Below are 27,178 nucleotides of genomic sequence, written 5' to 3' on the forward strand. Positions count from 1 at the left end.
TACTGACCAAAAAACACATTTCATACTCTTTAACAAAGAGTTCTTTCTCTGTTGGGATCCGTTCTCTATTATTTTCAATATGTCAAAATCTTAAATTATAAGGCCCAAGTTTAAACGATACTGAAATTACACCTAATAACACATAAAGCATGAGTTTGTTGACCTTTTCTAAAAGATCACAAACTTTGACCCTGATCAGGACTGAAACCAGCTGACTTTGACCACAGACTCTCGTTAGCTATCGGCTTCAGCCAAATGATTGCGTACAGAATATTTATTTAGTGTGTAAAACTTTGGTTCCTGGAATTCAAACAAGTGTAGTGATGAAATAAAACTCCAGAGATCATTAACAGCTATTTACAGACAGTTTAATATCTCCACTTTGTACAGTGATATGGGAGGAGAAACATACTGTTGACATATATATTTCTTACTGTAGCAAATTAGCTTCTAAGCAAAATATTAATACAAATATAATTGCAGCAGTACACTGGCTGTGTTTGATTATAAGCATCTCATTTCAGCTCTGCAATACTATTTAGTCTTTACACTTAAGCAACAGCAACAAGAACGTCTTAATTACACATACATATTTCTTTGTCTGCCAAATACTGCACAGTTGGCTTGTAGGTGATATCTAGTGCCAGCTTTACATTTTAATTATTGTAAACATATTTTGGAATGTAATTAACTTTGATTGTTTGCTTGCAACAGTCTCGTTCAAATCAGGCATTTTTTAGTTTTTTTTAATCAAATGCACTGGTGATTATCTGATAAGTATGGTAAGATGATCAGTGCTGTTCATTAAAAACTTTGTAATGACAAAGATATGATACATGTTCAGAAGCAAAAGGCATGGCTCACTTTCGTGCCATATATAAGCAAGAATATTTGGGAAAGTCGTAATTTTGCTGGACGGACGCTCAGATGCACAGCTTATTAACAACTTCACATTGTCAGTTTTAATTACATTACTTCAACTCTTTACAGGTCAACAACATGCAACCAGAGATTGAAATTAACACCTGATCACTGACAAAATCTCTGCTGTAATTGGTAGATTAAACTTGCTAACAACCTTTTTCAAGTCGCCAACCTGTTTCCCATGTCCCACGATGGACGGTGAAATTGAGAACCATCTGGCCAATGAGCCTGGACATTTGGGGATAATATCTTAAGTCACAATTTACATCAAGCTATTTCATTTTTCAGCTTCGTCAAAGAACCTCATTTTCTCCGAGTGCACAGTCTCTCTAAGTCGTTGAATGGAAGAAGCTGTCTCGCCTGAGATGTGCTCAGCGGAGTCTAACATGCGCGTGATTTGTTTAGTTATAACAATTGTTTCTTTGCTTTCACTTCTTTCACTTGATGTCTCTGTTACTAAATGTCTCTCAAAGACTGTTTTCTTGCCACCTTGTGAATCTTCAACAGTCCACGATGCAGCTTCGTTACCCTCTGATCTAAGAGGAAGGCCTCCGACTGATTGCACTTGGACGGTAGTCAGAAGCTTGGCATGCTGTGCTTCTGGGGTTGCTTCTATGTTTGATGTAATGACATGTATTTTTCCAGATTCCAGTCTGAGCGTGTCTTCAGATGATGAAGAAACTCCAGATGACAGAATGGTAATTTTCTCAGGCAAGTTGGGCTCTACGGAGATCAGCTCAGTCCTTGTGGTGGAAGTGATGATATTACGGTGCACCTCTCCAAGTCCTGTAGCAGTGTTGGGATCAGAGTATTTGACAGTTACTTTGGTTGGAGAAGATAAGGACAGGCCGACATGCTCACTTGTCATTGCAGAGCTAATATCAGCAAAGGCGTCTGATGACTGGACAGAACAGGTAGGGCTTATTGTGTCATCCACTGTTTCCCCTTCAGGGCTGTTTTCCTTCTTGTCTTTTTCAGGACTCTTTGCAGGTTCTGATGGGGAGGACAGTCCAAACCTAGGAAATTTAAACCAACCTGTCCTCTCAGGACTTCTGGTAGCATCTTGCTTGATATGTGTTTCCTTTTCTTTTTCCTCTAACTTTCCACTGAGTCCATCTGCTTTGTGGACTTCCTTTGAGTTTTCAAGATTTCCTTCCATGGTGTCTGTTTTCGGAACCTGAAATTCCACATCAAAATTCTGGAACATTTCACCAATTGATGTCAAAGTCATTTTGGGGGATTTGTTCTCTTCTTTCGGCTCGATTTTAATTTCCAGCTGTTCTTCTAGACATTCAGCTTCAACGGGTAAAGATTGGTCTTCAGGTTTGGGCTTTGAGAAGCTCAGCCTTGGCATTTTAAATGACGGTAGTTTGAATTTACTAGGAGAGCCTGGACTTTCAGTTCCTGTTGTTGGTGTCTCAGCATCTGTCTTGAACTCTACACTTGGACCTTTCAATTTTAATGGTGATCCTCCAATGTCTTTAGCCTTGGCTTCAGTCTCAGATGCTTTCATGTCAACACTAGATGCAGACTTAACTTCAATTTCAGGAAGTTTGACCTGAACTTTAACTTCTGGTAGTTTAATCCCTACATCTTTCTGTGGCGCATTTAACTCTTCTTGAGGTCCTTTTGCTTTTGGTAGTGCAATGCCAAACTTTGGCAGTTTAATCTTGCTTCCTTGTCCATCATATTCAGTTTCAAGCTTGGTTATATTTTCTAGTTGAGGTTGTGTGACTATCACTTCTCCCGCTGAAAGAGAAACATCCACCTGTGGAAGTTCAGCACTGACCTCAGGTTCTTTAATGCTTGACTTTGAGAAAGATAGTCTGGGTAGCGAAAATCTACTTTTTTTCAAGTTTACATCAGTTTCTACCGCAGGGAGCTCTTCCATTGTGATAGCCCCTGAAGGTACCTGGACTTCAACATCTGGTGGACAGGGATCTTCTTTGGCAACTTCTAATGAAACATCAACTTCGGCTGTTTCAAAATCGATATCACCATCAGGAGCTTTAGCACCTGTCCTTGAAAATGAAAACTTAGGAAATGTCCAACTTGGTTGCCTTGACTTGGCCTCAACCTCAACTGTAGGTGCATCTGGTACTGCGGTAGCATCTTTATGTTCCTTGACTTCAACTTCAGGCAGTTTGACTTCAGCTTTGGCCTCTGGTAGTGTAACATTCGCATCTATGTTTGATAAACTTAGATCAATTTCAGGTCCTTTAACTTTGGGCATGGAGATACCAAAAGTTGGCAGTTTAATCTTGCTTCCTTGTCCATCATATTTAGTTTCAAGCTCAGTTATACTTTCTAGTTGAGGTTGTGTGATTATCACTTCTCCCGCTGAAAGAGAAACATCCACCTGTGGAAGTTCAGCACTGACCCCAGGTTCTTTAATGCTTGACTTTGAGAAAGATAGTCTAGGTAGCGAAAATCTACTTTTTTTCAAGTTTGCATCAGTTTCTACCGCAGGGAGCTCTTCCATTGTGATAGCCCCTGAAGGTACCTGGACTTCAACATCTGGGGGACAGGGATCTTCTTTGGCAACTTCTAATGAAACATCAACTTCGGCTGTTTCAAAATCGATATCACCATCAGGAGCTTTAGCACCTGTCCTTGAAAATGAAAACTTAGGAAATGTCCAACTTGGTCGCCTTGTCTTGGCCTCAACCTCAACTGTAGGTGCATCTGACACTGCGGTAGCATCTTTAGGTTCCTTGAATTCAACTTCAGGCAGTTTGACTTCAGCTTTGGCCTCTGGTAGTGTAACATTCACATCTCTGTTTGATAAACTCACATCAATTTCAGGCCCTTTAACTTTGGGCATGGAGATGCCAAAATTAGGCAGTTTAAACTTGCTTCCTGTTCCTTCAATTTCACTTCCTTTACCTTTCAGATCCACAGATAGGCCTTCGATGTCTGTACTGGGTCCTGTGACATTCACAGTAACTCCCTCTTTCGATACTTCCAGCTTTTCCTTATCAATTTTAATGTTTTTGTCAATGTTAGGGACTTCAACACTGACCTGTGCAGCACTTGCTCCAAATTTGGGTAATTTAAATGTTGGCATTTTAAATTTCGTTGGTGATCCTTCAGTATTACTTGTCTGAACATCAACTTGTGGAGTTATCACTTCCACTTTGGCGGAAGATTCTTTAAGTTCGACACCAGAGAGTTGAACTTTAGCTCTGGCCTCTGGTAGAGTCACATCTACATCTTTCTTTGACAAGCTTAAATCAATATCAGGGTGTTGAACATGAGACCCTGAAAAACCTAGACTTGGCATTTTGAACTTGCTCCCTTTTCCTTCATGTTCAATTCCTTTGGTTTTAATATCTTTTGATGGACCTTCAATGTCAATATGGGGGGCTGAAATATCAACTTGGGGAACGTCTCCAGAAATCTTTATATCAGCTCCATCGATTTTTAGGTCTTTTTTAGTTTCAGGCAGTTCTACACTGGCACTTGGAATACCGCCTCCAAACTTTGGTAGCTTAAAAGTAGGCATCTTAAATTTTGATGGTGAGCCTTCTTTATTCTTTGTTTGAACTTTGATCTCAGGTGCTTTGAATTCTACTTCAGCAGAGGGTTTTTGTAGTACAACTTCGGGTAGTTTGACTTCCGCTTTAGCTTCAGGGAGTGTCACATCTATGTCCTTCTTTGATAGATTTATATCAATTTCAGGCCCTGTTACTTTAGGCATTGTTATGCCAAACTTTGGCATTTTAAACTTGCCTGCTTTTCCTTCATGTTCTATTCCTATCATTTTCATATCTATTGATGAGCCCTCAATGTCAACGGTGAGAACTTCTTCAGGAATTGTAATGTCTGGTCCATCAATTTTTAGGTCTTTGTTGGCTTCAGGTACTTCTGCAACGGCACTTGGCATTCCAACTCCAAATTTTGGTAGTTTAAATGAGGGCAACTTATACTTAGATGGTGATCCTTCTGTATCCTTCTTCACCACCTTGATCTCAGGAGCTTTGATTTCCAATTCAGCAGAAGGTTTTTTCACTTCCACGTCAGGGAGTTTGACTTCAGCTTTAGCTTCAGGGAGTGTCACATCTATGTCCTTCTTTGATAAATTTATATCAATTTCAGGCCCTGTTACTTTAGGCATTGTTATGCCAAACTTTGGCATTTTAAACTTCCCTGCTTTTCCTTCATGTTCTATTCCTGTCATTTTCATATCTATTGATGAGCCCTCAATGTCAACGGTGAGAACTTCTTCAGGAATTGTAATGTCTGGTCCATCAATTTTTAGGTCTTTGTTGGTTTCAGGTACTTCTGCAACGGCACTTGGCATTCCAACTCCAAATTTTGGTAGTTTAAATGAGGGCAACTTATACTTAGATGGTGATATTTCTGTATCCTTCTTCACCACCTTGATCTCAGGAGCTTTGATTTCCAATTCAGCAGAAGGTTTTTTCACTTCCACGTCAGGGAGTTTGACTTCAGCTTTAGCTTCAGGGAGTGTCACATCTACGTCTTTCTTTGATAGATTTATATCAATATCCGGCCCTTTTACTTTAGGCATTGATACTCCTAGCTTCGGCATTTTAAACTTGCTTCCTTTTTCTGGATGTTCAGTTCCTGTAGTTTTCATCTCTATGGATGGACCCTCAATGTCAATGCTCGGTGCAGCAATGTTGATTTTGAGATCTTCATCCGGAATATTCATGTCAGCTCCATCAATTTTGAGATCTTTGTTAGTTTCAGGCACTTCCACAGTGGCACTTGGCATACTGACTCCAAATTTTGGTAGTTTGAATGTGGGCATCTTAAATTTTGATGGTGAGCCTTCTTTGTCTTTTGTTTGAAGTTTGATCTCAGGTGATTTAAATTCTACTTCAGCGGAGGGTTTTTGCAGTTCAACATCAGGGAGTTTGACTTCAGCTTTAGCTTCAGGGAGCGTCACATCTACATCTTTCTTTGATAGATTTATATCAATATCCGGCCCTTTTACTTTAGGCATTGATACTCCTAGCTTCGGCATTTTAAACTTGCTTCCTTTTTCTGGATGTTCAGTTCCTGTAGTTTTCATCTCTATGGATCGACCCTCAATGTCAATGCTCGGTGCAGCAATGTTGATTTTGAGATCTTCAGGAATATCCATGTCAGCTCCATCAATTTTGAGATCTTTGTTAGTTTCAGGCACTTCCACAGTGACACTTGGCATACTGACTCCAAATTTTGGTAGTTTGAATGTGGGCATCTTAAATTTTGATGGTGAGCCTTCTTTGTCTTTTGTTTGAAGTTTCTTCTCAGGTGATTTAAATTCTACTTCAGCGGAGGGTTTTTGCAGTTCCACTTCAGGAAGTTTCACTTCAGCTTTAGCTTCAGGGAGTGTCACATCTACGTCTTTCTTTGATAGATTTATATCAATATCCGGCCCTTTTACTTTAGGCATTGATACTCCTAGCTTCGGCATTTTAAACTTGCTTCCTTTTTCTGGATGTTCAGTTCCTGTAGTTTTCATCTCTATGGATGGACCCTCAATGTCAATGCTCGGTGCAGCAATGTTGATGTTGAGATCTTCTTCAGTAATACTCATGTCAGCTCCATCAATTTTGAGATTTTTGTTAGTTTCAGGCACTTCCACAGTGGCACTTGGCATACTGACTCCAAATTTTGGTAGTTTGAATGTGGGCATCTTATACTTTGATGGTGAGCCTTCTTTGTTCTTCATTGCCACTTTGATTTCAGGATCTTTAATGTCAAATTCAGCTGAAGGCTCTTTCATTTCAACATCAGGGAGTTTGACTTCGGCTTTGACCTCTGGAAGTGTCACATTCACATCTTTCTTAGACAAGCTTAAATCAATATCAGGTCGTTTAACTTGAGGCACATTGAAACCTAGACTTGGCATTTTGAACTTGCTTCCTTTTCCTACATGTTCAGTTCCTGTAGATTTGATCTCTATGGATGGGCCCTCAATGTCAATGCTGGGTGTTGCAATAACGACTTGGAGAACCTCTTCAGGTATTTTCATATCAGCCCCATCAATTTTGAGTTCTTTGTCAGTTTCAGGCAGTTCTACATGGGCACTTGGAGAACCCATTCCAAATTTTGGTAGTTTAAATGTTGGCATCTTAAATTTTGATGGTGAGCCTTCTTTATCTTTTGTTTGAACTTTGATCTCAGGTGATTTAAATTCTATTTCAGCAGAGGGTTTTTGCAGTTCAACATCAGGGAGTTTGACTTCAGCCGTGGCTTCTGGTAGTGTCAAGTCTACATTTTTCGTGGATAAACTTAAATCAATTTCAGGCCCTGTTACGTTAGGCATTGTTATTCCAAACTTTGGCATTTTAAACTTGCTCCCTTTCACTTCTTGTTCTGTTCCTATAGATTTTACGTCTATTGCAGGGCCTTCAATGTCAATGTTGGGTGCTGCAACTGTGAGAACCTCTTCAGGAAATCTTATTTCTCCTCCATCGATTTTTACGTCTTTGTTAGTGTCAGGCACTTCCACAGTGGCACTTGGCATGCTAACTCCAAATTTTGGTAATTTGAATGTTGGCATCTTAAATTTTGTTGGTGATCCTACTGTGTTCTTCATTGCCACTTTGATTTCAGGATCTTTAATGTCCAATTCAGCAGAGGGCGCATTCATTTTAACATCAGGGAGTTTGACTTCGGCTTTGACCTCTGGAAGTGTCACATTCACATCTTTCTTTGACAAGCTTAAATCAATATCAGGTCGTTTAACCTGAGGCACATTGAAACCTAGAGTTGGCATTTTAAACTTGCTTCCTTTTCCTACATGTTCAGTACCTGAAGTTTGCATCTCTATGGATGGGCCCTCAATGTCAATACTGGGGGCTGCAATATCAACTTGGGGAACGTCTCCAGAAATCTTTATATCAGCGCCATCAATTTTGTGGTCCTTGTTAGTTTCAGGCAGTTCTACAGTGGCGCTTGGGATACTGACTCCAAATTTTGGTAGCTTAAAAGTAGGCATCTTAAATTTTGATGGTGAGCCGTCTTTATCTTTTGGTTGAATTTTGATCTCAGGTGCTTTGAATTCTATTTCAGCAGAGGGTTTTTGCAGTTCAACTTCGGGTATTTTGACTTCAGCTTTAGCTTCAGGGAGTGTCACATCTATGTCCTTCTTTGATAGATTTATATCAATTTCAGGCCCTGTTACTTTAGGCATTGTTATGCCAAACTTTGGCATTTTAAACTTCCCTGCTTTTCCTTCATGTTCTATTCCTGTCATTTTCATATCTATTGATGAGCCCTCAATGTCAACGGTGAGAACTTCTTCAGGAATTTTAATGTCTGCTCCATCAATTTTTAGGTCTTTGTTGGCTTCAGGTACTTCTGCTACGGCACTTGGCATTCCAACTCCAAATTTTGGTAGTTTAAATGAGGGCAACTTATACTTAGATGGTGATCCTTCTGTATCCTTCTTCGCCACCTTGATCTCAGGAGCTTTAATTTCCAATTCAGCAGAAGGTTTTTTCAGTTCCACGTCAGGGATTTGGACTTCAGCTTTGGCTTCAGGTAGTGTCACATTTCCATCTTTCTTAGATAAACTAAAATCTATTTCAGGCCCTGTTACCTCAGGCATTGTGAATCCAAACTTTGGCATTGTAAACTTGCTCCATTCACCGTCAACTTTTGCTTCCCCCTCTGGTAATTGTAGATCCACTTCCCCTCCTTTCACTTCAACCTTTCCCTCTGGAATTGCAACATTCACACTCTGAAGACTGACATCAACTTCTGGAGCCTTTACACTTTGTTTTGAAAATGAAAAACTGGGTAGTGAAAACTTTGGCTTTTTCAGTTTTATATCGAACTCAACACCTGGCTGATCGTCTTTTACAGCCCACTCTGAACTATCTTTTACTTCCACCTCTGGCAACTTGACCTCTGCTTCAACTTTTGGTACATCGATATCTGTAGATGGCACTGATATTTGTAAGTCAGCTCCTTCAATTTTGATATTTTTGTCCATATCAGGTACCTCAGCGCTGACATTTGGAGTTGTTACTCCAAATTTGGGAAATTTGAATGTGGGCATTTTAAATTTTGAAGGCGATGCTTTTATGTTACTTGATTGAGCCTCAATCCCAGGAGTTTTAATTTCCACTTTAGCAGAATGTTCTTGAAGTTTAACATCAGGGAGAATAACCTCTGCTTTGGCTTTTGGTTGTGTGGTGTCTTCATCTTTCTTTGATAAGCTGAAGTCAAATTCAGGTCCTTTCACTTTAGGCATTGATATTCCAAACTTTGGCATCTTGAACTTGCTTTCTTGCCCAGCAAGTTCACCTTCAAACTGCAAGGTCTTTGATTCCAGCTGAGGTTTTTTAACCTCAATCTTAGCTTCTGGAATAGAAACATCCACTTTTCCAAGTTTGACATCAATTTCAGGAGTTTCTGGAAATTGGACCGTAGCATCTGGTAATTTGACATCCACACCTTTCTTCGGAGAGCTTACATCAATTTTAGGACCTTGTACTTTTGGCAATGATATTCCAAACTTTGGTACTTTAAACTTGCCTTCTTTTCCCACACCTTCTGTTTCAGTTATTTTCACATCAAGTGAAGGAACCACAATATCAATATTTTGTGCTGCAATGTCACGTGTTGTCCGATATTGAGCCTCAATTTCTACTTCAGCAGAAGACTTTTTCAGGTCAACATCAGGGCGTTTTACTTCTGCATTGGCTCCTGATAGGGTCAGGTCTTTTTTTGAGAAGTTTAAATCAATTTCAGGCCCTTTAACTTTTGGCATTGTGATACCAAACTTAGGCATTTTGAACTTACCACCTTTCCTTTCAAGTTCAATATCAGTCTCCAAAGGTTTGAGTTCCACTTCAGGTTGTTTCACTTTCACCATAGCCTCTGGCATTGTCACTTCTGCTTTTCCAAGACTGACATCAAATTTGGGCGCATCTTGAAGTTTGACCTCGACTTTTGTCTGTGGTAATGCCATATCTACATCTTTCTTTGATAAGCTTAAGTCAACTTCTGGTCCTTTTACTTTTGGCAAATGGATTCCAAACGTTGGTATTTTAAACTCCAGAGAAGATCCATCTGTTTCAAACTCTGGTGGTTTCATGTCCACATTTATTTGAGTGGTTTCTGGAAGTTTGACTTCAACTTTAGCATCTGGAATTTCCATTCTCTCTGGAAATGGCACATCTGCTGCTTCGAAATCAACCTCTGGAAGTTTAACATCCACCTCCGCCACTGGTAATGAGACATCAGTGTCTTTCCTTGACAGGTTGAAATCAAGTTTCGGCCCTTTTGCTTTTGGCATGGATAAACCAAGATGAGGCATTTTAAACTTGGTTCCCTTTCCATCTAGTTTAGCTCCAGTTGATTGCATATCTATTGAAGGTCCTTCTGTGTCAATGTCGGGTGCTGCAATATTAACTGCCAACCCTTTTGCTTGAATATTAAGGTCAGGTCCTTCAATTTTCATATCTTTGTCCATATCACGTTCTTCCACAGATACATGTGTCATATCAAACCCAAATTTTGGTAGTTTGAATGTTGGCATCTTAAATCTTGATGGTGATCCTTCAAAATCCTGTTGTTGAACTTCAATCTCTGGAGCTTTGATCTCAACTTTAATATCAGGATCTGTACATTCAACTTCAGGGAGTTTGACTTCTGCTTTAGCTTCAGGTAAACCAACCTCTCTTTGTGAAAAGCTTAAATCAATTTCGGGACCTTTAAGTTTTGGCACTGAGGCTCCAAATTTGGGCATTTTGAATTTGTGTCCTTTTCCATCAAGTTCAGCTTGTGTCTTCTTCACATCAAGAGATGGGCCCTCAATGTCAACGCTTGGTGCTGTAATGTCAACTGCACCTTCCTCAAGTGGTTTCAGTTGTGTTTCAGGAATTGGAATACCTTTGTTCTTTTTAGATATTTCAACACCTGCATTTTGAGTAGCACCTCCAAATTTGGGTAGTTTGAGAGATGGCATTTTAAATTTGGATGTTGATCCTTCCATATTCTTTTCAACAGATTTGCTTTTTGAAACTTTAATGTCCACTTTAGCAGAGGGTGATTTTAGTTCAGCATCAGGGAGTCTGAAATCAATGTCAGGCCCTTCTAATTTTGGCATTGTGATTCCAATCTTTGGCATTTTTATCTTGCCTCCGTGTCTGTCAAGTTCACCTTCAGTTTGTAGAGGTTTGATTTCCAAGTCAGGCTCTGGAATAGAAATCTCTACGTTACCAAGCGTAACATCAATCTCTGGAGCATCTACGAGTTTGACCTCAGCATTGGTCTCTGGTAGTTTGACATCGACACCTTTCTTTGATAGGCTTAAGTCGAATTGAGGCCCCTTCAATTTTGGCATTTTAATTCCTAACTCTGGCATCATGATCTTTCTTCCTTGTCCATTCAGTTTAAGATCCGTCTGCTGAGTTTTGATTTCAAGCTCAGATTTTTCAACATCCAGCTTTTCCTCTTGAATCGAAACATCTATGCCCCCAAGAGTTACTTCAACCCGAGGAATTTCTTGGTGTTCAGCCTCTGCTTTAGCTCCTGTTAGTGTAACATCTACACCTTTTTCTGATAGTCCTGTATTCATTGGAAGGCCTTTCACCTTTGGCATGGAGAGGCCAAGATTTTGGATTTTGAACTTGCTACCCTGTCCCTCCTGTTCAATCGTTTTTATCCCTGCATCAATGTTTATGTCCATTGATGTGTGCTCCTTAGCGTCAGCATACGCTTCACGTTTTATCTCTGGAAAGGAGATGTCAGCATTTGGCTTTGAAGCCTCAAGATTAACGCCAAAACCTGTAAGTCCAATGCCACCATTCTTTTCAACTGGTGAACCACTTACTGAATCAATGTATTCAATCCCATCGATTTCAGGTACCTTCACATCCGATATGGCTCCTCCAATGTGCCCCATTGCTTTCTTTGTTTCAGTTTTTGACGTTTGTACTTCTGGGAGGAATATAGTCCTTTCTTCTTTGATGTTGTCATCTTTTTCCTGATTTAGAGTTTGTTTTCCAAAGTCAAATCCAATGTGAGGGATTTTTATATCTGGCATTGCAATCCCTAAGCCAGGTGTTGTTTTCTTTGCCTTCTTTGATCTCTTATCATCGCTTCCCAGAGCTACAGCTTCTTCATCTGCACTTTCCTTTCCAGGTATTATTATATCTTCTCGTTTATAAACCTCAGTTTTAATCTCTTTGTCGCTCAGTTTCTGGGGTTTGTCTTTCTTTTCCACCTTGGTTTCAATTAGAAGTACCTCTGAGGCTAACCCATCAGGTGCGACCTTTGGTAGTTTGACTGTGGTCTTGGAGATGCTTGTAGAGGCTGTTGTGTCAAACCTAGTAAAGTGTGTCTCATGTTTTGATTTGTTGTCTACAACTTTTGTAGGTGTTTTGACTGATATTCTTTGTGCATTGGCGTCTATCACAGTTATTTCTTCAGGAATAGGCACACCAGATGTGTCAACCTTAGGCAGCTTAAATCCAGGCAATTTCGAAACTGCCTCTTTAACACTGTCAACATCAATTGACATTGGCATAGTTTCAGATGAAATTTCATCATAATGTCCCGTATAAACCACTTTGGGTTCTTTTATTCCTCTGGCTGCGGTCTTCCTAGACAAGTCCTCCATACCAGGAATCTCAATGTCTTCACGTTTGGGAAGTTGTGTTTTGGAAAGACTGCTTTTTGACAGACGTTCGTAAGGGTCCTCTTTCACTTCTGTACCATAACTTGTAAGAGGCTCTATTTTAGTTGTGCAGTCCTCAACAGTTACATTTGTTTTTTTAATATCTCCCTCCATGGCAATGTCACCAAAGCCTATTTTTGGCAGTTTGAATGTCTTGGTTTCTTGTTTTTGTTTATTGTCCTTGTCTTTCTTTGTTTTTGCTTCTCCTTTCTTTGGAGACTTTTTCACCAATGCAACATCAGCTATTTCAAGTTCCACCTTTGGCAAGCTGGTGTCCGTTTGTGTTGTCACTGGTTTGGCTGAAATGGCGCCAGGTCCTTGTTCATCTCCTTTTAGCTCTTTGTGTGTCTCAACACTTACATTTGACTTTTCATTTTCAGGTTGATCTGCTATTTCGATACTTGCCCCCAGTGTTTTCAACCTCTTTGGTGAGGCTTTTGCTTTTGCTTCTTTCTTGTGTGATTTATCCTTCCCCAAAATTTTCATTTTTAATTCAGATCTTTCTTTCTTCTTTTTCTTACCCTCAGGAGACTTTGCACCAAAGGGGCTTTCTTGATCTGCCAGAGCCACAGTTAGATCTTCTGTTTTCAAAGTGCTATCAATAGTTATGAGCTCCATCTTGTGTGTCAGTTGTTGTTCATTTTGCAAGTCTTCCGAAGCTGTCACATAGACTTCAGGGGTTTCTCCAGAGGAGCTTTCAGGGCACTCAGGTGAAAGCATTTTGCCACTGATCTGCCCAGTTGTCACCGTGTCTGTGTCTAGATCTTCAGATGAACCTACACGGCCTCTCTTTTTCAGAAAAGAAAGCTTCATTTTATTCCTCTTTTTGTCTTTGACAGCATCCTGGGATTTTATCGGAGACTCTGTGTCACTTGTGGGGGGACTAAGCTCAAGCTTTCTCTGCTCGTCGGCCTCTGAGGAACTGTGAGACCTCGTAAAGTGGGACTTCCTTCCTAGGGTGTGAAACTTGGGCCATGAAATGCGGGCATCACTACGCCTTTTGGTTTTTCCATGCTCCCTCATCTCTGGAGTATACGTGTCATCCTCCTGTTGAGAAAACAGAATTATTCAAATTACATTTCAGTCTTAAGACCATTTATCACAAAGACTCTGATAAGATAACTGAAAAATATTTACGGGGATGACATCAGATTCCATGATGGGTTTGGTCTCTGGGACGTCTGGTTTGCGTTTCAAGCAGAGCTTCACTTTGTACGCTTGAGCGTGCTCCAGAATCTGAATGGCGTCCTCATATGGAACGTTGTCAAAATATACAGTGGCACTCAGAACCTGATCACCTGTGTGAACGAGAAAAAAACATTCAGAAGCACTTATATGAGAAGGCTTTCAGTCTATGAAACTGAATTTTAAAGGGATGAAGTTAAATTATTCTCATGGACATTTCTCTTGGTCATTTTTCTGTGATATTTATTATGGTCTTGGTCTTGTTTCGGTCTCTCCCTGACTTGGTCTTGGTCTTGATTTGGCCTCGATCCCTCAATGTCTTGTTTTTGTCTCAGTCTTGGAGCACTCTGGTCTCGGGTATGTCTTTGGTCTCTGTTTGTAAAGTTTTGACTACAACACTACTGTACAGTGAGTTAAAATGTGACTTTTATTACTAGCGATGAATATCAGTGACCTGTTTATATTTCATGCTGATTCAGCACTTTATTCTTTCTGAAATGGAAGCTGCTAAGAGCATCAGTCAAAGATCACTGTTTATCCATTTTTAAATGTCTTGTCTTTTTCTGTCCTATTTATGCCTTGCTGCGAAACCAATCGCCCTTTGGGGACTTTGAAGTTGAAGTTGAAGTAGTTTACCTTCTTTCAGTTTGAGACTTCTTGAGGCCGGGGACTCTGGTACCACTTCCTTAATAAAGAGCCCTTCTCTCCCCCCTCCACCGTAAATGAGACCCTCTGCGCATCCATCTTGGGCTGTTTTCACGATCACCTCAGACTCAGGGCTGTGAGCTTCCTGTCGACACGTCAAAGTAGAACAGGTAAGAATCACTTCACCTCGAGGTGTGTCATTCTCCGCCGCAGCACAGCATGAAGGGTTTCACAGATCTACACACAACAGAGAGGAGAAGAAGCTGGGAAACGTCTCACCTTCAGTTTGTGTGTCTTTGATGTCGAGCGCTTTTCAAACATGGACCCAAGCCCAGACTTTTTACTTTTCTTTCCGCTCCCACCTTTGCGATGTGGGTCATGCTCCGCTTCACACTAAAAGTAGAAAAAAAAAGAATTCTTACAAAAAATAATACTGAAAAGAGAACGCAGTTATAGTCAGAACATCGGCCTTACACAAAAAGAAAAGGCAGCAGAGAAACCCCATCAACAGGATTTGAAACTATTTGCTCTGAAAATGAAATACTCTGCATTAATACAAAGAGCAGCCGAGTCATGGTCATTATTACTATATGCATTTGTAAGCAAAACACAGCCCATCTCAGACCACAGCCTGTTGCCTGGACGACCATAAAAAAGCATTTCACTTAGTAGTAGTGGGTTACTTTATTTATTAATCCTTTAAATGTACTTGTTTGAGTTCCATCTTTTTCTGACTTCTACCTTTGAATTTCATTTCCAAATATTGTAACAAGCCTCCTCATAGAACAAAAAGCAATCATACCTGAACGTCGAAATTGAACATAAAATAAATCCCAGTTTATGTGTTTAAGAATACATAGTGAAATATCTTTTGGCTTTTATACAAATTTTAAATTATCTACATATTTGTCACATTTGACCTTAATCTGTGACTTCATGTGGAACAGTCCAGTCTTCTTCATTTTCACTCATCTTTACCTAAAGACTTTAAAAATCCACCTCATACTTTGATTTGAGCGCACAGATAGATCCGTGTCAGGCTAAATGAGCCAAACACAGGCTTCCTTCTCTGGGTCACAAGCCTGTTTTTCTAACTTCATTTGAGTGAGTCCATGAACATCTATACACGAACAGACTGTTCATGGACTCAGTGTGTTTACAAGTTGCCTATTTAGGTAACGAGGTTGTAGTCTGGTCTCTGTAATAACCCTGTTTCTAAAATGTCTGGCTATAAAGAAATCTACTTTCCTCCGCCGGGAGGGATTATGAAAAATAAAGAGATTACTGCTGAAAACACCTGATTTCTTGGCCTAATTGATGTGTTCACTGTATTTTCAGGTCATTAAACATCATGAAAACAAGTTGTTTGTAATCTGGATTGGTGATGTGTCTGTGCTTTGTACCTCTTTGTCACTGTCTGTGTATTTGTCCATTTCAGGATACTCCTCGACGGGCGACGATCCTTGAGGACGTGGTCTCTCTCCCTCAGTGAACTGAGATGGCTCGTCACATATCTGCGTGGACATCGGGTCAGTGAGCACCAAAACAGTCACCTGGTCTATTCCCAAAACAGCTGTTGTGATTCATTTTAAAGAGACATCTGAGTCACTCTCAGTCATCTACTTATACATCATCTCTTCTTCATAGCACCCTGAAAATAAAACGTTTTCTTATCTAAAGTAGCTCTCCTTGAAGAACGAGCCACAAAGGTATGAAGTGTGAACACACCTTCCTCTGCCACTGGCTATTTGGCATATAACAATTGTCACACTAGTTGTGTGTTTCCAGGGAAGGCAGTGTTAGTCAGTCTTACAGTCCAACACGTTCCAGAGGAAATTATCTACAAAATAATTTGAAACATTCCCATAAAAAAAAAAACTGCTACAGACATCGATTGTCCCCAGAGGATTAATCTTGCAGGACTAATCACCTTAAAAAGTGTTGAGCAAGGGCCTTTGGGTAAGTAGCTCAGGGAAAGTAAGTTATGCTCAATTTAGAAGGCTGTTATTTAAATGTGTCAGACATATTTTTTTTATCAGAATTTAGGTCAATCAGCTCAGACTCGACATCAGATGAACCCAATTTTCTAGGACTCCAGATCAGGGCTGAAACAGTCGATTAGGACATCCCAAATGTTTCTGTGACTTACTTAAATTTTCAGTTTTGTTTTGCTGTCGAGTGAGCCCAAGAGAGAAACCTTTAAAAATATATTTTAAAAATCCTTTCATTTCTATTTTAGTCAAAATAAGATACTCACTGAGTTGTCCTCTGGTACAGGCTCTGCTCCTCTCAGCCTCCGACCGCCTCCTGTAGAAAACACACACAGATTAACAAACCATACATTTCTGTAAGAACATCAGCTAATTGTTAAATAATGTCAGAAATATTAGAACTTCATTCCAACAAGCTGCACCAGCACATGTAAATAACCTAATCTCAAAAACAGGTTGCATGGTGATTAACAGCTGAAGGGAAAATTGCACAATGGAAATTTTTTAGCAGCGCCAATCTTGATCTGAGCAAAGTCCTTTATCTCAAAAAGGCATTGCAAATCTTTCAACACCACGGCCAATTAAAGGGATCCATGAACACAATGTATGCAAGTGTGAAATACTGTGAGGCTACAAAGACGATGCACACCTGTACGTTCAGATAATTAGAAGTCGAGCACTTGTTTTTCTGCATTTATGTGTTTTGAGCTGTAAGCGGAGACTTCCACCCTGTCTGACTCCTGACGCTTGTTTTGAGGCTCAGAGAGACACTGGAGCCGATGATGAGACTATTTAGAGTTCTTCCTGGCAATAATTCCCCCAGGGACCTGCTGCCTTCTTCGTCCGTTAAGTGATCCAATGTATTGATCCACAGATTAGACTCTGCAGCCTCTCAGGTCGGCCTCTCAGGTCGGCCTTTGCAGACTGCTGAGGAGGGGAAGTCTGACTCCATGTGAGCGTGGTTAGTCAGATTATTACTCACTAACGTTTACTTGGTTTGATTCCATTTTAAGTCAGCTATTTGTTCAGGCCATTTGAATGTGAGGTTCATTGTATCAGGAGTTGTGCTTAGGGCTGTGCTCCAGGTGTTAGTAGCTTAGATTTACAGCATACATTAAGAAAAGTCATTTTTAATAAGTTTGCATGAATCAAAGCTTGACTATCGAGCTGGTTCCAGAAGTAAAAATCCCATTAATTTTCTCCATTGTGGATTTGATTATTAACATGTATGCCATAACTATCCAAGGTAGGCTGACCACGAGCGACCTGAGTGTGAAACGATGGTTTGTGCTCCTGTAGGAGCCACAAGTTCGTATGATATCAAACTCATTTTAAGAAAAACTTTGTTTATTAGCAATCTTGGGGAAAGGATCTACACTCCCTACGATCATAGAGTGTCACAACGACGTCTCTGATTGGTGGAGCTTGCTGTTTCCATGGCAATGTTTACTGCCCCTTGGCTTCATATTCAAACGAGTAGTGTCGCTTGTGAGTTAGCTATCACTCTTTTTCAATGAAATCAATTCGCAAATAAATTCACATGATCAATAGGCTTCTGATCAGCAGATGTTGTAACACTAGAAACAAGTATTAAAATGTTGTTATTGAACCCTACAAGAGGAATCCAATCATTTCACAGTGCAGATCAAGTTATTTGTGCTCACACAGCTTATTAATTTTTATTCTAATAAGCTGTAGAACTGGGACTGCGACCTCTCTAAGCCTCACTGACGCACTAAACTCCTTAGCTCAAATCAAGAAATTAAAGGAAAATGTCACCCAACGTGGATTAGGTTTCCAGAAAAATTAGCAACTCAAGAAGTTGCAAAACTAGATGAGGTAGAGGTGGTTGATGAGGGTCTGAATTGTAATAAAACCAATTAATTAATACTCATACAAAGTGATAAAAAGCCTTGGGTTAGTGTACGCTCAATAAAGAGAAGCCAGTGTTAGAGAGGGATTTACAAGATTCTGCAGAGGTGATTTACTTTGCAAATATATCAACCACAAAAAAACGCAATACTTGATATAATCAGTAGTTTCTTCTACAAGTAGTTTAAGAGATTATTGTGCATGAAAATGATGTAGCACTTGTCTCCTGCTCTGTATCAAAAAAGCTTCAGCAAGTAGAGGCTTAATATTATAAACTAAAGTTGAAATTTGTAGTTATGTAGCAAACATGCCATATGCCCACTAATGCACAGACATACAGTATACTGCTACACCATAGTATCTCGATTCACCACTCACACCATCACCCCCCCCACTCTTTCCTTAATGTATATCATGTGAGGTGCTCTGACTGCCTGTGTGAGTGCATTAAGAGACTGATGGAGTGAAAAAACCTTCTACTGTATCAGGGTGTGTTGTTGCTTCAAGGTTGATGATTCATGATAATTTAAAGACGCTATCGAATGACACCACAGCTCGGATCCTTTTCTGAAATGGAAACTTGTCTAAAACACAACGTGCACCGTCATCATAGACCCTAAAGTTCTCTAACACCCTGATCAGAAATCTTAACAAACACAACAGATTCACCGTGTCAGCTCTGAACACACCACAGTCTAGTCATGTTGTGAAATGTAATACCCAACATCCTCTGCAGCTGCACCGTTACATCGACTATGGTTTGAGTCCTTATCACCGTCATTACCTTCAATTAATGCAGAATCAATAGTTCACCTACCTGCTGCTGTTTGTTGGTTCAACTCCGGGGAAATAAACCAAGTTGTTAACAACAAGTTACCCAAACTGCCCTTTTAGCATTCCAGGCGGGAGTGAGACTGCCAAAGTGGCTAAAGTGATTAGTTCAGTCTCAGATGGACAAAGGGGGCGGGACACTTTTAGGTACCTTTGGGTGTCACTCCCAAACTGAATGAAGTGTGTTCTGGAGACTTAACTCTTTGTACGCCCTGGAAGCTACCTTCACATTAATATCTTATTAAAGAATCCACCTCCCTGTAAATTTAGCTGAATAAAGTACTGAAGTGGAGGAACACCTTAACTTACAAAAAACAACTTTAATGTCTAGAGTTTCCATTACTTAACCTATCCATAAACAGTGATGGTTGTGACATTTGTTGACTAATTTGAATTATTTGGTTTAACTGCAACTTGACCCATTGACATGGAAATGTAAATTCTAACAGACTTCATGATCACCAGACATTTAACCCAACTGTTTTCTTTGATCCTTTGACTTTACTTCTTGCCCTACTAAAGAGCGGCCCGCACTGTACAATTGAATACATTTGTGGTCGAATGTCAGCTCACACTGTAGGACTGAATCTCACGACCAAAGCTCCCGATTTACTGTATGTGCTCACACTGTACGACCCGATTGTTGCATGACATGAGAGCTCACACTGCACGAGTTAAATCAGGACGGAGCATTCACAATTGTCGATAGAAACTCCCACAGGTGGAGGTTGTAGTCGGGAGTGCTTTCAATTCATATGCACATCTCAATCAAACTCTACCAAAATATCAAACATGGCAGAAACCCATCCTACCTCAGTGTTCACTGCACGACTAACGACGTCCATCAGGCTTAATTTCGTCATCATACGACTTTTACCCGCACAAAATCAGGAGAACAGTTGATGTATATTTCAGTTACAAGAAACGGATTAGATGGAGAAGAACAACAAACAGGAAAGCGTTTAGAGAGAAAAAGTATGGAGGTCTTAAAATAGACATTAGCATTCAATTTAAACTCTGATTGACACCTTTCAGAAGTTATCCATCAACTTTAGTGGATATTTTCTTCTTCTCTTTTCTTCTGCATCAATGGTCCTTTACGAGACGTAAACTAGTAAAGCGTCATTTTAAAAAGTAGATTTATATGTTCATGTTTCACTCTGCTCTTGCTGTGGAGTTAAGTTGAGCGACTTGTGTTACACTGATGGTCCAGTGTGTCTTCAAGAAGTGAAGCCGGACAGTGTCAGATAAATTCATTAAACAGACTGAGTCCCTCAAGGCTGAAAACTGTCATGTGCCACGTCTCAAGTACACTGCTGCTGGTGTCCCGTGTAGTTCGACCATGGCGTCAGTGTTTGCAGTGAGCTTTATGAAGCATTCAGATGCTGCCTGGAATGACTTGATGATGTATTTGTTGTATTATTCACCAGACGGATGTCCAGTTGTTCTGCCCTCACTACCGACAGATCACGTTTTGACTCTCCTTTCTTAAATATTTGTCAAGTGGGCGCATATCAACACTCACTCCTGACGGAAATGATCAAAATAAAATCACATTATAGTACTTATTGTGGCGTCTTAGATTGGAGAAAGCAGCCTTTGACTAAGTGGGCCTGTACCTGTGACTCGTTCGTATCAAAAATACATTTCAAAGTCCAGATATGTTTGTTGACAAAAAGAGTGCAAAGTAATTCTAAACAAAAAAAAGTAATATCTTCTTACGATGATGACAATAAGGATAACGATGACTGTCAACAGAAAATGTTCAAACCCACTCACCCTCCTTGTCTAGCCTCTCACCACAAATGCACAGGTAAATAAGGAAAAAAAACACACTAACTGCAAGTTCCTGGAAATGATGTCAAACCGCTATTAGCAGCAAAACATAATAGAAAAATAAAATACACATGAATGCTCCTTCAGTACTGTTCACTTTTATGACTTATCATTAGAGGAAATATATCAAAATATGTATAAAATGCTTCCTCAGAGTTCTGCTTTGACTTTGATTGGTATCATTTGCACATAAAAAAAACAGAGCGGTAGATGCTGAAGTCTTTTGTGGTGCAGATCCTGTATGAATCATATTTGGGATCAACTGCGGCTCTGGATCTGGGTGTGGCTCCTCCCTCAGTGCTTGTGCTGATGTGATGAGGAAAGAGGCTTATGAACTAGTGTTGTGGCTGTCGGCTTTCAAACAACACCCATGTAGACGCTTAAACTCGTCTGTCCTCACACAATGCTGTGACAGTGAACCTCTCATGTAACAGGTTGTGGTCGCTAAAAGCACCAACAATTGTGATTCATTTTAATCCGCTATCTGCTCCATCTTAAGGTCTAAAGCACATGATATGATATTCAGGCTCAAACACCCCCATAACCTTCCCCTGCTCTTGATTTCTTTCTTTGAACGTGATATGAATTTCACTGTTTAAAACAAAGCTTCCTCCCTGAATAGAACAAACAAGGACAACCTTAAAGGAAACAAACAGCACACGCATCCCCGTCATGCGTAACAGCTCCTGACCGTCTCCACACATGTTGAAGAAGTGATGAGCTGCTGACAGGGTCGGACTGATTAAACCACTGATTATGTTCATAGTAGTAAAAACTCAAATGAATGTTTACATAATTTATTCACAGTTTTTGATCACACAAAGAGAGAGTTGTACTCATGATCACATGAAGGTTTGTGTTTGACATCCTCTAAAAATACTGTGGCGCAGTGACCACCAACTCTGAGCAGGCGGTAACTTTTTCACTCCAACTGCGCGTGCATCAGGGGCGTGTCTGGATTTTTTTGACTGAGGTGGCCCAACTGTGGCTCTGACTTATGCAGGGGTGGCCTGAAGTGGGATGTGCGCACAAACACACACACATAAATATCAATTATCTACCCTTTCTATCTTCACCAATCAAACCTAATCTATAAAATAAGATATGCATGCACGGCCTGCTCCGACCTCCACCTCAGCGGCAAGGAAGTGTGGACAACAGGAAATCCTTCCTGCATATTATCCCATATACTCTTTTGTAAAGCGTCTCGAAATAACACTTGTTGTGAGTTGGCGCTATACAAATAATGATTGATTGATTGATAATGGCAACATTATCTTAATGTTTTAATGACACAAAAAGAAGATTTAAGTTAAAGTCTGAATTGAAATTACTTGCATGCACACTCCTGCACAGTCTGACTTGCAATGTTTTGCTGGTTATTTCATTGCAAGTCATACAGAGTGCATTACTTTCTTGTGCTCCTGTCTTATGAAATAGAGCAGCGTTTCCAAAAAAAGACCTAGTTGGTTTTAACAAAAGTCCTGCTTCTGACAGGGCAGATATAGCCAGTCGCAGTTTAGGATTTTTTTCGGGTGGCCATTCAGATTTCTAGGCGGGGCCATGCCACCCCTTGAGCCCTCTGGACACGCCTCTGCCGTGCATGTTAGCAGCATTATTTTTGAATTAGACGCATTTGCAATGAAGCTCATTTGCATTTAAAAATGACACATTTATTCCCTAAATGATGGCATAATGTCACATTTAAATGCACACAAACAGCATCAGCATGCAGAGACACTGTGTGCTCTGCAGAGCAGTAAGGGAGGCATTTAACCCTTTGTGTGTCTTTTACAGTCCACTTACTTTAATCAGCTTTGATTAAAATCACAAGAAACAACAAAAACAAACATGCAGGTTTAAATGTTATGTAAAATCTTGAAATCGGTTTCCTGTCCTCAGCTCGTCTCTTACATAACCGCCTTCTGCTCCAGTTTGTGTTTCCTGTTGAGGAGCACCTGGAAGGCTCCCTGAGGCTCCCCTCTTCAGAAACTAATATAAAGTAATGCAGCTCGTTATTTGTGCTCCTGGATTTGGATCCTGCTCAGTTTTCAGTGCAACAGGCAGACACAAGCTGCTTTCACTGTAGGGCAGCTTGTTTCAATCCAAATTATAATAAGATTTGAGTGAAAGGGGGGGAAAAAAAACTAAATTAGATTTTCTGCATGGATTATATGAACATGAGACCGTAAAAGCGCATGCTTTCAATCTATTGATCTGCTACAAACTTACAGCGAGTTTCATCACAGCTCTGGAATCTTTTTTCCTACTCGCATGTTTTCCCACGCCGTGCAATTCCAACAGAAAGACGGAGACTCAGTCTTACTGCAGGTCAGCTACCTGCACATGGGGTTGAACTGTGTTTCCAACAATTCCTGGTGTTTTTGTTTTCCTCATAAGCCCTGAGCATCGAGTGATTTGAACCAGATCATTTAGTTGTGTAACAGAAACATCAGGTTGATTTTTGTCTTGAATGACATTTGATCTGTTCAATTGATTACTCTCACTGCTGTTCACCCTAAAATAACATTTATCTCGACCACAGCAATGTAAACAAATACACATAACCTGCCTTTTCTTGCATTTGATCTGGAATTTAACTTTTTTCAAAGTTTGTTAAGAGTGTCCTCTCTCTCCTGACGAGTCTGACAATCTAAGTTGAAATAGATTTAATAATAAAAAATTGGAAATTAACCAAAAATATGAGAGCATTCATTAATATTTCTAACAAGTATCATTGAGACTTATTGTTCAATATTCACGTCAAAGTTGTATGCCTTTCAAAAAAATCAGTGTCAACATCTCTGATGATTCAAACAGGTTAAAAACAAATGCTAAGATCATCTCTTTGCTGCAGCCATATAGACAATCACCCAAGTGGTGTTATAATGATTGCAGAGCAGGATTTTTCAGACAGAGGCTGAGACTCTGGCCCTCCTGTCTGGCTCCCTTTCTCACTGTAAACTAATCTCACTCTCCCTCTTTCTCTTCCTCTCCCTCTCCTAATAGCTCTTTCTCTCTCTCTGACCTTGAGCGCTCCCTGAAGCCTTTCAGAGCGACACAAAACTCTCCACCTCTTCAGGCAGATTTAATTTAAAGTAGCTGCAGAGTAAATGAGAAGAATTATGGGTAAAGTGTGGGCGGGGGGGTGGGGGGGCTTTGACGTAGAAAAACATAGAAACACAGCCAGTGTTGTTTTGGATTCAACATTTTACCAGACAGCAGACATTTACGTCCTTAAAGCAAACATCAACCTGAAGCCTGTGATCGACATCAGACAAAACAATAACTTTTAAATCAACGCTTCACCAGTTTTAGTCAACGTCTGTCACATATGATGAAACTCAACAGAACAAGGACGATATCAGAGGCACAATGAAAACTCAACTAAGGCTCAATTTTATTCTCTTCTACCTTTTTAGCAATTTTATCATCTAATAATAATAATAATAATAATAAATAATCAATCGTATCCATAAAGTAATTTATATTTGATGCAAATCTCAAAGTGCTCGAAGCTTGATCCAAAAGCAACTGGACTTGGTTGAAGATATTTCTAAGTAACCACGACCAGGATGACTGAGAACCTACATAGACAAACCTCAAAGTGTTAAAACAGGAGCATAAAAGCATGAATTTATAACCATGCCATGTTGGTGATGCTTTGATTTCTTTGCCTTATTTGATGGTTTGTCTGATTCATCCCTGGCACGACCACCTACCTCGTAAAAAAACGTTGAGGTACATTTTAAAATCGATGCTTTTAACCGGCAGTGTCTATAAACTACTGCGTAATGTTCCAGACAAAAACATACTACAAACAACAACCTTTGGAAAGATTTAAAGGACATACTTTTGACAATTCAAATCACAAACACCAGCCGCTGCTCTTCTGGCGACCAGCGACTGGTGTATAAGTAAAAATATCCATTTTGATATGAGACTGATTTTAGTGTGATGGTTTATTTTGTTTTATATTTTGTTGTGTTGTGTCCTGATTTCATCTTTGTGTTTATTTTGATTTTACTGTTGATGTTGTCCTTGTGTTTGTTGTCTTTTTTTGTGCTCCTGCTGCAAAACAAATTTCCCCTCAAGGGACGATAAAGAATCTGAATCTGAATCGACACAACCTGCCACTCGCAGCTGTAAAGTAACTTAACTTCAATCATCCTGTAGAGCAGAATAAATGACATATTTTAAGTATGTATCCTGAATGTTAACACCCTGGCTGTCGGCTTGTTGCTCCTGAAGGCTTCAGAAACACTTTTAAACCTGCAGACGCAGAGCCACTTAACAAAGCTCACACAAGATGACGCACTTTAACTATCTATAAGATGTTTTAAACTTCAGTGTTGGTGTCTTTAAAATCTCTTTATCATGACTATATTTCATCGATGATGTTTGTTTTGAATGTATTTTTGTTTGGACGTCCCTCGACAGATGAATTTGTATTTCTATAACCTTTTCTTTTCATCTTTGGAAAGCCGAATCTCCCGTCTACTGTCCCTCAACTTGACTGATTTAACACAAATTACACAACGATGTTTAACGCCTCCATACATGGCATGTAAACGTTTTAAATCATGTCAGCAATGTGTCCTCTTTAACGATACATTTATAGTCCTGAAGAGTTCTGACTGTGATGTATCAAAGGAAAGACTGTGAGCAGTAATATAAAAATATAAAAATATTCTCTGCAAAAGTTTGAGAACCTGCACATCCTAAACTTTCTGAAGTTTTACTTTTTTTTTTTTGGCTCCTACAGTGAAAGTGATGCAAGGTTACAGGTAGTAACTCTTCCCTCTTTTATATAAAGGAAGCAGCCTTAAAGCGCTCGTCTCTGGGGGTTTTGCCTGTGAGGGTATTTTTAAATTTGGAGAATAGTTTTTGCTCTCAGAAGAAGCTCTTTTCATCTTTGCCCTCAGGAATTTATCCTCTATCGCTGTTTTCATTTAGGAAGTGCCGCATTAACCGAGTCTTGTTTTCTTTTGGCCTCTTCTTCAAACGCACAGCGGGAGGGAAGCGGGAGAAAGTGCGGAGCTGCCTGACATCCTCAATGATGACATCTTCAAACACTCCCCTGCACTCTGCAGACACACCCAGCACCCCACTGCAGGTCAGAAACACAACTCAGCATCAGCACCAGCCGCCTTAAACTCACTCACTGTGTTCTCCCTGCATCAGAAAAAACACACACGCACAAACCCAGTCTCTCCTCTCACACTGCACTACTGAACCCTGCTGCTGAATCAGTGAATAACTCAGGAAGAAAACAGCACAGACAAAGTCATAGAGAGAGGGAAAATAGAGCGGAGAGAGAGTGTTGCCCACCCGTCTCTGAGGAGGCGGCGTGCCAGTTGGGGAAGGCCAGATGGAAACAGTCGCACATGATGGCAGCGGTGGTGGAGGCAACGGCAGCAGAGATGAGGTCCTGGGCCTGGCAGGGAGGGAGGGAGTTGGTGGAGGAGGGTTAAGCAGGTGCTGCTGCTGCTGCTGCTTCTGCTGCTTCCCCCGTCTCGTCCTCTGCTAGTCTGTGTGTCTAGGAGCGCCAGTCGCAGCAGAGGGATGAGTTGCAGAAAATCAAGAGACAGGAGAGTGAGAGTGCTCGCTGCTGCCTTCTCCGCGCTCAGATCTGTCCACTGAGTGAAGGAAACTCCCTAGCCTGCCCCGTAAACATGGACCTCCAGTGCAGCACGCTAACTTAATTATGGGAGGAGCTGCCCCCCCCACCCCCCCACCCCCTCCCTCTCAACACAGACACAACCCTCAGTTTTCCTTCTAATCCTCCCCCCTTTCTTCCTTGTCTTCCTCTCTACTCTGTTCAGTCTCATTGATTGACCTAATGGGACAAGGACAATCACGATGTCAGCTTCTGGCTCCACCACTGACAGTACTGTGGGGAAACGTTTTATTGGCGTCGGGCCACAACTCGATTTGACACTGTTTACATTTAGTTTAAAAGCCCTTGTTGTGGAAACGACGGTGAGGATTTAAGATGGGAAATCAGGAGAGTGATCAAACTGGAGGAATCAAACAAAAAAACAGTACATGTTGCCTGGCAGAGTTGGTCGGTGAGGCTTTGACAAGACTTTGAGATTTTGCAGTGATAATTCATGCCTCATCCTGGCATCTGGGAAATCTCAGTCCAGACAGGATATGGCAAGATAAGCATGTGGCTAAGTGGCTAGGCACTCAGTTACGCTCTTAACAGTAGAAGAGTACGAATCGATACTGAACAAACAAC

At 40.4% G+C, this 27,178-nt stretch overlaps 1 protein-coding gene across 1 annotated transcript; it reads right to left on the bottom strand.

Moving 5' to 3' along the window:
* Positions 1 to 1,099: 1,099 nt before the first annotated feature.
* On the bottom strand, positions 1,100 to 26,554 carry LOC132993251 (neuroblast differentiation-associated protein AHNAK). Its single transcript, XM_061062975.1, has 7 exons — positions 26,266 to 26,554; positions 16,662 to 16,711; positions 15,808 to 15,918; positions 14,684 to 14,797; positions 14,396 to 14,549; positions 13,712 to 13,872; positions 1,100 to 13,621 (listed from the first exon to the last, which is right to left on the bottom strand). Exons 1-7 carry the CDS (start codon positions 26,321 to 26,323, stop codon positions 1,202 to 1,204), a joined length of 13,068 nt encoding a protein of 4,355 aa, XP_060918958.1. The 5' UTR covers positions 26,324 to 26,554; the 3' UTR covers positions 1,100 to 1,201.
* Positions 26,555 to 27,178: the final 624 nt, after the last annotated feature.

The sequence above is a fragment of the Labrus mixtus genome, chromosome 18 (genome assembly GCF_963584025.1).
Source record: "Labrus mixtus chromosome 18, fLabMix1.1, whole genome shotgun sequence".
Lineage (NCBI taxonomy): Eukaryota > Metazoa > Chordata > Actinopteri > Labriformes > Labridae > Labrus > Labrus mixtus.